General features: G+C 36.4%; 1 protein-coding gene across 1 annotated transcript in view; it reads left to right on the top strand.

Annotated features, from left to right (window-relative positions):
- Positions 1-15,000, top strand: part of LOC136854991 (rap1 GTPase-activating protein 1-like) — a 493,378-nt gene that overhangs the window by 354,587 nt on the left and 123,791 nt on the right. Inside the window, exon 3 of the mRNA XM_067131671.1 lies at positions 951-1,071. Within this exon, the coding sequence (XP_066987772.1) occupies positions 951-1,071 (121 nt within the window). The remainder of the gene's footprint in view (positions 1-950; positions 1,072-15,000) is intronic.

The raw sequence follows: 15,000 nt of genomic DNA, 5'->3' as shown, positions 1-15,000 counted from the left end.
AACCCTACGTGACCAATTTTTTTCAACCTTTCTAAACCAATTATTTCAAATATTTGTTTTAACCCCAGGTAACCAATTCCAATTTTTTAACCTTTCCTAACCAATTTCTTAGATTTTTTATTTGTTTTAACCCTAGGTAACCAGTTTTTTTAACTTTTCTAAACCAGTTATTTCAAATATTTGTTTTAACCCCAGGTAACCAATTAAAGTTTTTTGAAGCTTTCTTACCCAGTTATTTAGATTGTTTTAACCCTAGGTAACCAATTTGTTTTTTTAAACTTTCTTAACCAATTTGTTTTAACCCTAGGTAACCAATTTGTTTTTTTAAACTTTCTTAACCAATTATTTAGATTGTTTATTTGTTTTAACCCTAGGTAACCACTTCCAGTTATTTTTTTTTTTTTTTAGCCTTTCTCAACCAGTCATTATTGTTGATTTGTTTTAACCTTAGGTAACCAGTTTTTTTTTTTTACCTTTCCAAACCAATCATTTATTGTTGATTTGTTTTAACCGTAGGTAGCCATTTTTTTTTACCTTTGAAAACCAATCACTTATTATTGATTTGTTTTAACTTTAGGTAACCACTTCCAATTTTTTTTAGCCTTTCAAAACCAATCATTTATTGTTGATTTGTTTTAACTTTAGGTAACCACTTCCAGTTTTTTTTAGCCTTTGTAAACCAGTCATTTAGATTATTTATTTATTTTAACCTTAGGCAACCAATTTTCTTTGAAACCTTCCTAAACCAACCATTTAGGTTATTTATTTGTTTTAACCTTAGGCAACTACCAACCATTTAAGTTATTTATTTGTTTTAACCTATGGTAACCACTTTCTTTTTCACCTTTCTAAAGCAGTGATTTATTTTCCATTATCCTTCGTTCGCCCATCAGCTCACGGATAGCGATTAATTTTTATTTTCCCCTTCTCCCCTCTTTTCCCCTTAACAGAACAAGGCCGGTGGCGATGACATGCTGGACCTACTGGAACGCATGTCCAATTACCGTATCGATGACCAGCGGTGCCCCTTACCTCACCAAATCACCCAACACGCACAGGTACAGTCAAGGTGTTTTTTTTTTTTTTTACCTCCGTCCAAGGGGTTTGTTTTTTTTTTTTTCTCCGTTTTGTGTGTTTGTGTTGATTTCCGAAAGTTGTCTTGGAGTCTCGTGGAAGTTTTTTTTATATATTTTCGTAAAGGGGTGTTTTTTTTCTGTGTGTTTGTGTGGTTTATTTTCAGAAGCTTGTCTTGTGGATTTTTGTGAAGTTTTAACTACTTTCATAAAAGGGGTGTTTTTTTTTTTTTTTTGTCTGTGTGTGTGTGGTTTATTTTCAGAAACTTGTCGTGGGTTCTTGTGGAAGTTTTTTTTAATACTTTCATAAAGGGGGTGTTTTTTTTTCGTGTGTGGTTTATTTCAGAAACTTGTCTTTTCGTGGATTCTTGTGAATTTTTTTTTAATAGTACCATCAAGGGTGTGGGGATGTGTTTTCTTTTTTCTCCGTTTGTGTGTGGTTTATTTTCAAAAGCTTGTCTTGTGCATTCTTGTAAAGCTTTTTAATACCTCCATCAAGGGCGGGATGTTTTTTTTTCTCAGTTTGTGCGTGGTTTATTTTCAGAAACTTGTCATGTGGAATCTTGTGAAACTTTTTTAAATACCCCATCAGGAGTTTTTTCCCCGTTTGTGAGTTAATTTCAGAAACATACACACACACCCACACATATATATGTGTATATATATATATATATATATATATATATATATATATATATTTATATATATACATATATAATTTATGTATATATATTACTAAAAGGACCACATTCAAACTGTATAGTATCTAATGGAGTATTTATTCAGAAAAAGTTACAAGCTTTCTTGGACAAACAGTCCACACTATCAAGTATCCGTACAGAATAAATACTCCATTAGGTACCATCCAGTTTGAAAGAGGTCATTTTAGTAACCCTACTAATGCACAGAATTTATATATATATATATATATATATATATATATATATATATATATATATATATATATATGTGTGTGTGTGTGTGTGTGTGTGTGTGTGTGTGTGACTTTTTAGCCTTCAAAGAATTGGGTCTCTAGTAATGCGTATTTTAACCTGAGAAATTACAGTAATCAGATGATAGCTCGGGGGGCGGGGGAGGGCTTCAAATGTTAGGAATCCACACGTATTTCGTCTCTCTCCATTGCACCAGCCCTTGTTTACCTTGCCAGATCGCCCACGCATTCTCATAATGTCTTATTTAATCCTGTTTTATGCCAGTGCCTATTTTTCTCCTCCCTTTCTTCCCTTCTGAAGGTAAGAGGTGGGAGGGGGGAAGGGGGAGGGAGAGGGTCATTCAATAGGAAGGGGCGTATTTGGGTGCCCGTCCTATCACCTTAAATGGAACTGTAATGCTGAGATGTGATGTCCGTTGATTTGTTGTTTACGTACTTCTCTTGTTTATGTGTTATTGATTGGTTGCTTATTTATTTAATTGTTATTCTCGTAGTGTCTTTGCATTGGAGTGATGATAATATTGGTTCGTTGTTCCCTCGTAAAGCTATGTAGGAAGTCGTGTATACAAGGTGGAAGAAAATGAGCATTATAATTAAATGTAATTTTGAAGGAATATTACTATTGGACCTTTTTCAATAGGTACATTGATAGTTGAGGTGTTATTATTATTATTATTATTATTATTATTATTATTATTATTATTATTATTATTATGGAAACTTCATATCTCATAAATAATGGAATAATATTAATAGTATGTATAAAACGTAATATTTCTTCAAAACTAATTTATTATTATTATTATTATTATTATTATTATTATTATTATTATTATTATTATTATTATTATTATTATTATTATTATTGCTGCTGCGTAAACTTTATTAAGAACATTCGTGCTTTTGCTAAAACTCCAGTATCATCTAAAGTTGTAGAACGTCGGTTTGGCAAAATGTGAATATCTGTGCTGAAAGTTGATCACCTGCTCCCTAGTTTGCAATCTGGCAATTGCAATGGTCTAGTTGTATGGAATCCCGAGCTTTCGTTAATTAAACTGGTATGATTGGACTTGAATTTAAGTGTTGCTTTTGATAGTGTTAATCAAGAAGCCTTAGTTTTTAAACTTGAAAAGATAGGGGCTAGAGCAGCGTTTCTTAGTCATTATCATTGAATTTTAACTAGGATTGTACTACAGTAACTGCAGGTGTTCCTCAGGGTAATGTACTCGGGCCGTTACTTTTTAATTTATACACGTGATACGTGGTTTGGCCCAGAAAACCAGTTGATCTCTTATGCAGATGATGCTAGATCATTTGCATCCATCCCATCTCTTAATCTGTAGACCTGTGGTTGTAGATTCTCCTAACGGAGGTTTGGATAGAATTAGTGCATGATTAAAAATTATGGGTCATGAAACTGAACCTCAACTAAACTCAGATAATCAGTAGGCCTGGGACATTAGATCCCAACTCAGCCCCACCCTGAACCTTTCATTGACAGTGTTAATTATAACTAACTCCCTCGCATTTAAAATTCTAGATATCTCTCCTAATTGCCAATTCACTTTTCCCATACACCTCTTCTTCAGCTGTGTGAAAAATGGCCGACCTTTCCCTCCTGAGGAAATGTTTTCATTTTTTTCTTATTATTATTCTGGCGTGTCCCCGGTTTGGTCTTCAGCAGCTGACTTGCATCCTAAATTGTTGGATAAGAACTTGATTTCTTTTAAATTTCTTATACTAGATCTTGGTATCAGTCTCTGACACCGTCGTTCGGTTTAGCTTGTATGCAGCAGAAAAAAGTTTCGCAATTTTGAAGTTCAGTACCATTCCTTTTCTAGAGGTTTTGTCCCAGCTAAGACCCAGTTATAGAATGATCTTTTTAATCTTGTGAAAATAGTAACAATACTAGTAGTAGTAGTAGTAGTAGTAGTAATAGTAGTCTTCGTACTGACAGCTCATTCGGTTATTTCTTATAATTAAAAACAGTAGTATTTTAAGTTTTAGAAATTTTTATTCGTAGTATACAACCAATGTCATGGGGATACTCTCTCTCTCTCTCTCTCTCTCTCTCTCTCTCTCTCTCTCTCTCTCTCTCTCTGCTCACACGTACATCAAGGATTGAGCTGTGGCCTGTAATTCCTCTTCCTCGTTATAGGTGGTTGTCCGCCCCGCGGCGTCGGCTGGTAGGACTCGCCTTGAGAAGGGCGGAGTCCTTCCTCCTCCTCCTCCTCCTCCTCCTCCTCCTCCTCCTCCTCCTCCTCCTCCTCCTCCTTCGGATTCCTCTAGGAAGGCCTCTCCTCTGTGCCTCCTCTTCTTTCAGAATCCTACGGAAAAGGGTCCGGGAATGGGACGGGATCCTTTTTTTATTCATCTTTTCCGGGAATGGGATAAGGGGTTGTTTTGGAGGGGAGGAGGTTAGGGAATGGGAATAAGGATTGTTTTGGAGGGGAGGGGGTAAGGAATGGGGATATGGATTGTTTTGGAGGGGAGGGGGTAGGGAATGGGAGAGGGACTGTTTTGGAGTGGAGGAGGTTAGGGAATGGGAATAAGGATTGTTTTGGAATGGAGGGGGTGGAGGTGGAAGGGAATGGGGATAGGGTCTGCTTTGGAGTGGGGTACGGAATGGGGATAGGGATTGTTTTGGAGGGGAGGGGGCCCTTGGAGGGTAGAAGGTTGAGGGGGGCTTGAGGGCGGTGGTGTGATGCCTTCTCTAGGTTATTAAGTGCACATCTTCATTCATGTTGTGGTTTTCCCGTTGTTGTTTTGTTGTTGCCGTCCTTGATGAGTATGGTAATTATAGTCTTTCCCAGTAAAGTCATAAATGATTTTTATTACTTTCAAGATAATAATAATAATAATAATAATAATAATAATAATAATAATAATAATAATAATAATAATAATAATAATAATAATAATAATAATCACATGTTCATAGAGCTTACATGACATGCAGGTTTTTCACTTCCTTATTTGAAGATCTTACTTAATCCTGTGCATTTGAATAGAGTGCACGAGAACTGATAAACAAAGTAATGTAATGGAGACAGGGAGCATCAGAGTAAACGAAGATAAAAGGAGTTTTGAGTGTGTGTGTGAGAAGTGGTGGAGATGAAGATATATTAATGATGATAAAAGGGTGATAAATGATGAATATGGGAGAGAGGTAGAGAGAAAGAGTTAATGAGGATAAGTGGTGTCAACTATATATTATGGAGTATGAATGTTTAACATGAAAGAATTAGAAGGAACTTTGGACAGAGAGAGAGAGAGAGAGAAACGTGCTTCCATTATTCTTGATTGTAGTTTACATTTACTGAGAAATTTTGGGGAGAGAGAGAGAGAGAGAGAGAGCGTTATGGTTTACTTTCCCTTAAGTGAAGTCGTCCTTACCTCAGAAATTTTGGAGATTTCATACACACATACACACAGAAGGAGAGAGTACACACACACACACACATACACACGCAAAGAGGGAGCGTACACACTTGATTGGCTGTTTCCAGATAACACGAAGGACCTCAGATTCAAATCTGGGAGAAAGAATGTTTGTGCGACCTTGGGACGTTTAAAGGAAAGCCTCCTTGCCCTTGGGGCTCTGAGACTTGATGTGGGGTGCTTCATATTCTCTCTCTCTCTCTCTCTCTCTCTCTAACGTATGGGGAAAGAAATAGATGGAGACAGGTTCTTGGTTTTGTTAAATGGGAAATACCGATATTGGTTTCAGCAGAAGTCAAGATAAATTCTCTCTCTCTCTCTCTCTCTCTCTCTCTCTCTCTTTACTTTTTAAAGTTTGGGGAAGGAAATACAGTAGATGGGGATAGGTACTTGCTTTTTAAATGGAAAATACCTATACTGGTTTCAGTAGAAATCAAGAGAAAGTCTCTCTCTCTCTCTCTCTCTCTCTCTCTCTCTCTCTCTCTCTCTCTCTCTCTCTCTCTCTCTCTCTATAGGTTGACTCCCTACAACCAATGCTGTGTACTATTGTTATATAAACGTACATGGAACATTCTCTTCGCCACCCGACCTGTTTAAAGGCACAGTGTGAAAATTCGCGGAGACAACATAATGTTAGGCAGTGCAATACATTAGATTAATATATGTATAGATGTATATTGGCCGGATGTTTAGAGAAAGACAGACAGAGAAACAGAGATCACCTCCATTAAAGTTATTACTCGAAATTATTAAAACATCAAAATTACCTACGGGTTTTTATGGGCTCCCTATATAAGCAAGAGCCCGTTTAATCAAACACCAGCAACAACAATAGCACAGTTATAGAATTATTAGCGAAAAAGAGTCAGATATAAAGGTGTACTCTTGTTCTTCATGATTGATATTATGAGCATTCCCTAACAATACTTCTCTCATACACCGTCTAGCCCGGTACTTTGAGATGTCTAAAGATGTCTAATAACAAGTGAAAAAGTTTCTTCGGCGCAATCGAGTTTTCTGTACAGCGTATAATCAAGGCCACCGAAGACAGATCTATCTTTCTGTGGTCTCGATATAATAATGTATGAGTCGCGTCCCACGAAACTTTAACCACGGCCCAGTGGTGGCATGTCCTATATCGGTTCCAGAAGCACGATTGTGGCTAACTTTAACCTTTAAGTTAACAACTACTGAGGCTAGAGGGCTGCAATTTGGTCTGTTTGATGATTGGAGGGTGGATGATCAACATACCAATTTGCAGCCCTCTAGCCTCGGTAGTTTTTAAGATTTGAGAGCGGATAGAAAAAGTGCGGACGGACAGACAAAGCCGGCACAATAGTTTTCTTTTACAGGAAACTAAAAATGAACATGTATGTACAAAGAAACAAATGCATACAAATATATACGTATATTTATAAAACTATCAACCAGTGGAGAGAGAGAGAGAGAGAGAGAGAGAGAGAGAGAGAGAGAGAGAAGGAGTCGCATGTGCAACAAAGACACGCGTTTTGAGACGAACAGACCATCAGTACATAACAAAGACAAATTGGATGAACCCACGAGCGGTTGAAGTAGGAAGAGATAGGATATGGGGATCCCATCTATTCCCGGAGGAAGGATCAGTTCCCTTCGCATCCTATCCTGCCGCCTCCTGCCATACCAGCGCGTCCCTAACATGGGTTACCATCCCACGCAAGGCCATGGCGATGAAGGACATTCTGAAACTGTAGTAGTAGTAGTAGTAGTAATAGTATGGATGTTTGTGTCTTGAATAATTCTTCCTTTTGTAGTAATACTGATAGTTTTATATTTATATATATATATATATATATATATATATATATATATATATATATATATATATATATATATATATATATGTATATATACATACATACATATATAAATCTACTATCATTATTTGCAACACAATAATAATGACAGTTGTATTAATATCATCTTTATCAACAGTACTGCCAATACCTTTAAAATTCTGCTTCAACTAGACAGTGTGTAGGATACATGCTACACAGCATATATCCTTCAATCCCGGGTGTCATCGCTCGGATATTAAAGTGTCTTTTTAGGCAGTGTTCCCCTTTTAAAGGATTATCCCTTTTTAGGGATAACATCGAAATGCGTGGGTATGGACCGAGAGTGAAAGTCCCCGGATAACAGAGGCCTTGGCAGGGTTATTGAAATATGTTGTAGTTGGCTTATGGTTATCGTTCTTTAATTGATTCTCTCTCTCTCTCTCTCTCTCTCTCTCTCACTTGATCACTCTTGTTATTTTTTTTTATTCTTTATCGAAAGGGGAGGGGCCGGTTTAGTGATACGGAGGAGAGTGGAGGATTGGTCTTCGAGGATTAGAACAAGTGTTCTCATTGTTATGTGTTTGTGCACTTTGTCTGCTATCCAGTTTCATTTTTTATTTATATTTTTGTTGTATGCATTTTCTTAATTTCAATAAACATTTATTTTTTTATTTGATGTTTCTTAGTTATACGCATGTGTCTTTATTAGTGTTGCAGCTATACTCTTTTCAAGAATTTTATTAGTCTGTTCTACCAGTTTTTCATATATTATTTCCCCCAAAGAATCTTATAGGCGGGTTCTATTTTGCAAAATATGTTCTTGATGTAGTTTGACATAATTTTATTGAAGAATGTTGCTTACAGCTCAATTTATCCTTATATCAACTATGTAGATTCTCATTCATAAAACTAATGTTGTCATATATATGCATTTCAATGGGAATATTTTTAGAGATGGGCATATGGCTAAACTCTAGTCTCTTAATTATTCAGTTGACTTCCGGTACAGTTACCAGTTGCACCAAGCTATTGAGGGTCATTGCGTGTTTCATATTTTTGTTATTGTTCTCCCAACTTCATTTATTCGTTTACTAAAATATTGTATTTCCATAAAGATTGCCTAAACGCTTTTGGAAAAGGTTGTGTTTGTTTATGTTTGCCCGTTATGATTGAATCTTGAATATATACAGTATGTGGTGCAATGGTAAACATCAGTAGAGGTATTCAAGTACATTCATAAGTCCAGAAAATAATGAAAGGAAGTGAGGATTTAGTGGAACATAGATTAATGTTAGTTTCTCGTTATGGCTCCATTTTTCAGAGCGAGAATTTTTTATTGAGTGTCCCCTATATGTAGCTAAGCCTGATGGTCCCATTTTCTACGATCATCAAAAGTTGGCTATCAGAGAAAACGAGTCTTGAGGCGAAGGTTTCCATTTGCAAGGGGAACTAAACTGGATGTGGAAACGCGGTCCCTCCCGTAAATGCAAACTCACATTTTTATGAAATTAGTTTTTATGCACAGGCTTCTCCTTAGTGGAGAAAAGGCTTCCTGGACAAAATTAAGACCTAATAATAAATGAGGAGCTGAGCATAGTTATTTAAGCATGCAACAAACTTTGGAGATAATGAGAAACGATGCTGTTCGAAAGCTAAAATGGTTACCTAAAATATTTACTCCATAGAATTCAAAAATGCAGAATGGAAGTTAGACTTAGGGAGGTATTTTATTTTCATGTTATTTTAAATAGAAATTTCTAGAGTAGTAATCGTTTATCGAAATTATTTTTGATGTTAATAGCGTCATTTTATTTCGTTATTACGTTTTTTTTTTTCACTTTTATGCGCTGCATGTTAAACTTTTTTCTTTCTGACATATTTTGCTACATTTTTTTATATATTTAAAATATTTTTGCACGTTGACATATTTTGTAAGTTTTGTGAGAGGCAAGTTAAAAAGCCTTCGATACTGAAGTTAAGAAATTATCATTTCTCTCTCTCTCTCTCTCTCTCTCTCTCTCTCTCTCTCTCTCTCTCTCTCTCTCCTCTGTCTTCCTTGCGTTGAATATTGTCTTGTTTGGGATTATTTTTGTTTGTTTGATTCGATAATGTTAAGTGAATTAACAACAGTTGTTTTGGCCATCATCAGTGAAGCAAATTATAATTAGAATGATGAAGAAACGTTCAGTATCCTAATCGTCTTTGTAATAATTAACAAAGTTAGTATTAATTCGTAATTATTGCTTATTCACGTATGAATCACAATAGAGCTTAGTGACGATATCTAATAATAATAATAATAATAATAATAATAATAATAATAATGAGGACCGGACGAAGAAGACTCCAGCAAGCATCTCGCGAGACGAGACACATTTTCCAGAATCCTTATAATTTCCAGAATCCGGCACAAAGCCCATAAGAATGGAAGACCCACTTCCTCCATTATTGAATCGTCTTCGGAGGCGCGTAAGGGGAAGAAAGTAGACAGTAATTCTTCTCTGTTTTCTATTTAAGTCTTCTTTCGCTTGAAATGGGTAAATGGAGTGTGTGTGACTTATGTAGAGCGTTTGAGAGTATACGTATGGGCGACTTAGCAAATTGGCTCGCACGTGGTATAACATTTCCGGGCACGCCCGATTGCACACGCGTGTGTAATGTGTGTTTATATATATATATATATATATATATATATATATATATATATATATATATATATATATATATATATATATATTGTGTATATATATACACACATATATATGTATGTATATTTTTAAGAGGGATATATGTGTATATATATTCTGTATATATATATATATATATATATATATATATATAATATATATATATATATAATATATATATATAATATATATATATATATATATATATATATAATATATATATATATATAATATATATATATAATATATATATATATATATATAGAGAGAGAGAGAGAGAGAGAGAGAGAGAGAGAGAGAGAGAGAGAGAAGAATTCATGCAGTGTTATTAAAAACTCAATCATTGCTTTGCCCTGATATTGAAACGGCTGAATTCATCATCGACCCGTGAGAAATTAATCAGTCTGAATCTCTGAAGTGTCAGGTCGGATAATTAGTGTCCCCGTAGTAATTAGCTTGGCGTTATCTTTCATTTGAAAGTAATGATTAAATGCGGGACAATCCTTCCTGATGTGATGTTTGCTGATTACTAATTGTTAGGTCTCAGTCCTTTGATCAGTTCTCTCTCTCTCTCTCTCTCCCCATTCCAAATTTCCCAATTCTGGGCTCCTTGGACCTTTCGGTGTCCCCACAAGGGGAGAATTTTAGCCCTACCACCAGTTCATGGCTCCCTGAGATAAACCTCTGTCTGATACTTCACATAACCTTTTGTTCTTCAATAGACTGAATATCTATCCTTTTCTCTTCCTTCGGGCCTGGGCTAAGGAAAGGACTCTCGGTTACTCACCCCATTAGCCTCTGCTCTTAGAAAATAACCTAAAATCTTTTCACTGGCTATTTTGCTATTTTGCATACTTATGTCGCCAAGGCACTTTTTCAGTACATTCGAGTTCACCTATTTTCACGTCTATAGGATTTAATATTGACCTAAGAAGGATCTCGCCTAATCCTCTTTGCTGTTAGAGTTCGGTGTTGACGGCGTTAACCATGTACATAGTGGGTCCTGGTATCCAAAGTCTAAAGAGAAACTAGTATTCAGATCGTGATGGTATCCACCTATGCGTCACCTCCAAGGTGCTATAGTACCAAAGATGGCGGAATCTCAATGGGACGACGTGTTTAGCATTAGCCCCTCGGGGATCAAAGTATTATGCACAGCCACTTCTATATATTTCTGTTTATTAATAAACGATATCTTTGACGTCAGGGAACGATCATTTTCTTTGTCCTCACTTGCAAAAATAAAAAAATATATGCTCCGTCATACATCAAGACACGTGTGACCTTTGCACTTCACACCTTGCAATATCTATGGGTTGAGTTAGCTTTTATTCATTTGTTTATTTTTATTATTATTAAAATTACACAGATTCACTTTTTATTGTAATTTGTTAATGATTGCATGTATTAGGTGTTACGAGTCGTTATTTGAAATTAATTACGTATTCCCGGATTTATTTACTAGCAGTTTTTAGTATCTTCATTTATACCATATCTTTTTATAATTATTAAATATATATATATATATATATATATATATATATATATATATATATATATATATATATATATATTATATAATAAATAAAGAATACTCAGTAGCATGAGTCTTAAAATGGAGAAACAAATCCACAGTTATGTATATGTACATATATACAAAGATAAAACTGTACGGATTGTTTCTCCAATAATTGTATCCCAAGCTATTATCAATTCATTTTCGTTCAGTTATGGATCGCCTTCATTTTCTGTTTTGAAATGAATGCATGAAAAATAAATTTACTTTTTGTTCCGTTCATGGTTTTATTTTGTGTTGCATTTTTTCCCTTACAGGTATGTAAATCACGTTTCACCTGATTACGCCTGACGTGAGTATGTATAACTAAATATATTTACGAGTCATTAGATTTTATAAGGGTAGAAATTTAACGTTTTGGGAGTAGTGACTTTTTGTGGTGGGGGGCGGGGAATGGGTGTTGGATTGCTCAGCCTTGGCCGATATTTATGGTCCAAGAAGGCTTTCATTATTATTATTATTATTATTATTATTATTATTATTATTATTATTATTATTATTATTATTATTATTAATGCAAATTGCTACTAAGAAGACTCATGATTCTCTCCTTGTTTCAGTGTAAGTGGAGGAAGATAAATTCTTGCAAAATTGATATGCGTTATTACCCTGTCATTATCCGTTATTTCCAAAACGGATGTCAGACAGATGTCGCAAGGTTAAATTAGTCTCCTTCAAGTTCCGTACATTTGAGATATCGTTATCATCAGGCGTCATAATCCATAATGACACGTGTAGGTCGTGACAGTAATGATGATATGAACGAAATGAGATGTGTTTGGAAGGTCGTGAGTGACTGTGCGCATATCATGGCTGTACATGATGTTTATGCGTATAAGAAGGAGCCGTTGCAAAGGATAACTGGACTGCTGTAGCTACTACTACTAGTAATTGTAGACCAATGTATTCGTATGTATATCAGAGAGCCGTTACAACGACTTCATTTCTTGTGTCACTACTAATTGATTCTTGCTGGAAACTCCTGGACTGTTAATTTCTCTTCATGCGATTTCTTCATTTTCGCTGAAAATTACTCTCTCTCTCTCTCTCTCTCTCTCTCTCTCTCTCTCTCTCTCGTTATTAAACGACGTTCTCCATCCGTAGCAATCATGGTAATTATTCCAGTGAGTCATGAGGTAAGAGGGATGTCTGCAATTGAAATTGTAATTTATTCATGATTCACAGAACGTTTCTCACGATCTTCCAGAATTCGTTGGCTCAAGTGATGCATTAATTTTCACGTGTCATCTTGGGACTAACTGTGTATACACACTCTTTGATGTATGTTTGTATGTATGCTTGTGTGTATGTATGGATGAATGTCGGTAAAATACTTGAAACGTGTTTATATATCTTTCTAAATATGTGTGTATGTCAGTAAAATACTTTCGTGTGTCTGTATACGAATTCATGTATGATACGTGTGTACGTTGGAGTTCCTGTATGGATACTTGAACTCGAGACGAGTTTTTTTTTTTTTTTTTTAAGATAATTACTTAATTGTATCCTGTTTGTCTTAGATTGTCAGCCTCTAGTAAACAGTTGTAACAAAAGGACTTAGAATGCCTGGGGCATATCTTGACAACAACCTGTCGAATTCCTGTACTGTCCGATGTTCCTCTTACTCCCGTGATGCAATGGGCTTTCGTAGTGTTCCCTCCCATAATGCAATGGGTTTTCATAGTGGTCCCTCCCATAATGCAATGGGTTTTCGTAACGTTCCCTCCCATAATGCAATGGGTTTTCATAGTGTTCTCCCATAATGCAGTGGGTTTCCGTCATAATGCAGTTTTCGTAGTTCCCTCTCCCATAATAATGCAGTGGGTTTTAATGCAATGGGTTTTCGAGTGTTCCCTCCAATGCAATTGCAATGGGTTTTCATAGTGTTCCCTCCTTAATGCAGTGGGTTTTCATAGTGTTCCCTCCTTAATGCAGTGGGTTTTCGAAGTTTTCCCTCCCATAATGCAATGGGTTTTCATAGTGTTCCCTCCTTAATGCAGTGGGTTTTCATAGTGTTCCCTCCTTAATGCAATGGGTTTTCGTAGTGTTCCCAAAAGATTGACAAAAGCTTAACTCTTGCAGTCTTTTTGTTTTGCTGTAATCCCATATGCAGGATAAGTCTTTTTGCCCTCTGATACCTGTAACTCCAGGTTTAGGGGATGGCAGAGGTCTTCCCCAGCTGTAGGGAAGGTATTATAGTCGTTCCCAGTGCTTTTTAGACCTTGCATACAAGGCGCAGTTAAGCTAAAACCACTCTAAACCCAGTGGTTATAAGATTATGTGCAGAGGTTTCCCTTTCGCTCTCTTAGGGGTTGTATCCCCAGGTGTAAACCATATTCCCATAATTTTTATAAGTAGTCCCTAATACTTACAGCTCATAGTCCTCAGACTCCCCCCAACCTCCCACTACCCCCAAATATTAAAGAGTTCCTGCCCTCATACTCCCAGAAGAAGGGAACTTATCGTAGACTTCATCAATGCTTAGACCCCTCACTCCCCCTTCCCAAATGCTTGGATTAGTCTAGTCTCCAGTGCCTTTTAACCCATATGGGGAGGGGATTGGGGGGAAGGGGGTGTGGTTTGTTACGGGCTTCATTCACCTAAATATGCCTTTGTTTGTGTGTTCACCAAAACGGCTTCCATACGTTCCTTGTACGTCAGAGCTGGGGTTTTTTCGAGAGAAAAAAACAGGTTAAGAAGAGGGAAAAGATTACTGGATAGGGAGGATAAAGTGTGTGGAGGAAGGGAGAAATGGTGGAGGGTAGAAGGTAGTGAAAGGTGCGGAAAAGTGGTTAAGAAAGAGAAAGTAATAGGAATCAGGAGTTCGGAATAGAAAGTTGCGAGATATGAAGAAACGGAAAAACGAAAATTACAGAAAATGTCGTAGCAACAAGGGTGGAATTGCATTCATTGAAAATTTTAATCACAAACACGAGACGAATACAAACAAACAAGAAAACAAACAGTCGACATAGAAAAGTCTGAGAAAGAGAGAAAAAATAAAAAGCGAGCCTCTTTCGAAACCTATAATAGATCCGTCTTCGCTGGCGTTACATGTTACAGGTGTGTTTTGTTAATTCTGATCCGACCCCCTTTTTCTCTCACCTGTATGGGGGGGGGAGATCTTTCTCGGCGATCTCAAGGGAGCGTCGTTTGTTCTGAGTCGCCGACTTTTCCGCGTTTCTGCCCCGACGGAGGATCGAAGCTGTATTAATGCCGCCGTTTGAAGTCAGCGTTTTATTTATCTGTGTTGACCATTTTACCTGGCGCTTGTGTTTTTGATGGCCCCACCAGTCCTCTCTCTCTCTCTCTCTCTCTCTCTCTCTCTCTCTCTCTCTCGTGCACGTCCATCTATACGTATGTATGAAAGGAGAAGAGATAAGTTACATCATCTTTCTAATTTTTTATTGAATCAGTGATAAAATTCCTTCCACCTTTGTTACAGATATTTATTTAT

This window comes from Macrobrachium rosenbergii, chromosome 30 (genome assembly GCF_040412425.1).
Source record: "Macrobrachium rosenbergii isolate ZJJX-2024 chromosome 30, ASM4041242v1, whole genome shotgun sequence".
Lineage (NCBI taxonomy): Eukaryota > Metazoa > Arthropoda > Malacostraca > Decapoda > Palaemonidae > Macrobrachium > Macrobrachium rosenbergii.
This window is presented reverse-complemented; position numbering and strand designations above follow the sequence as displayed.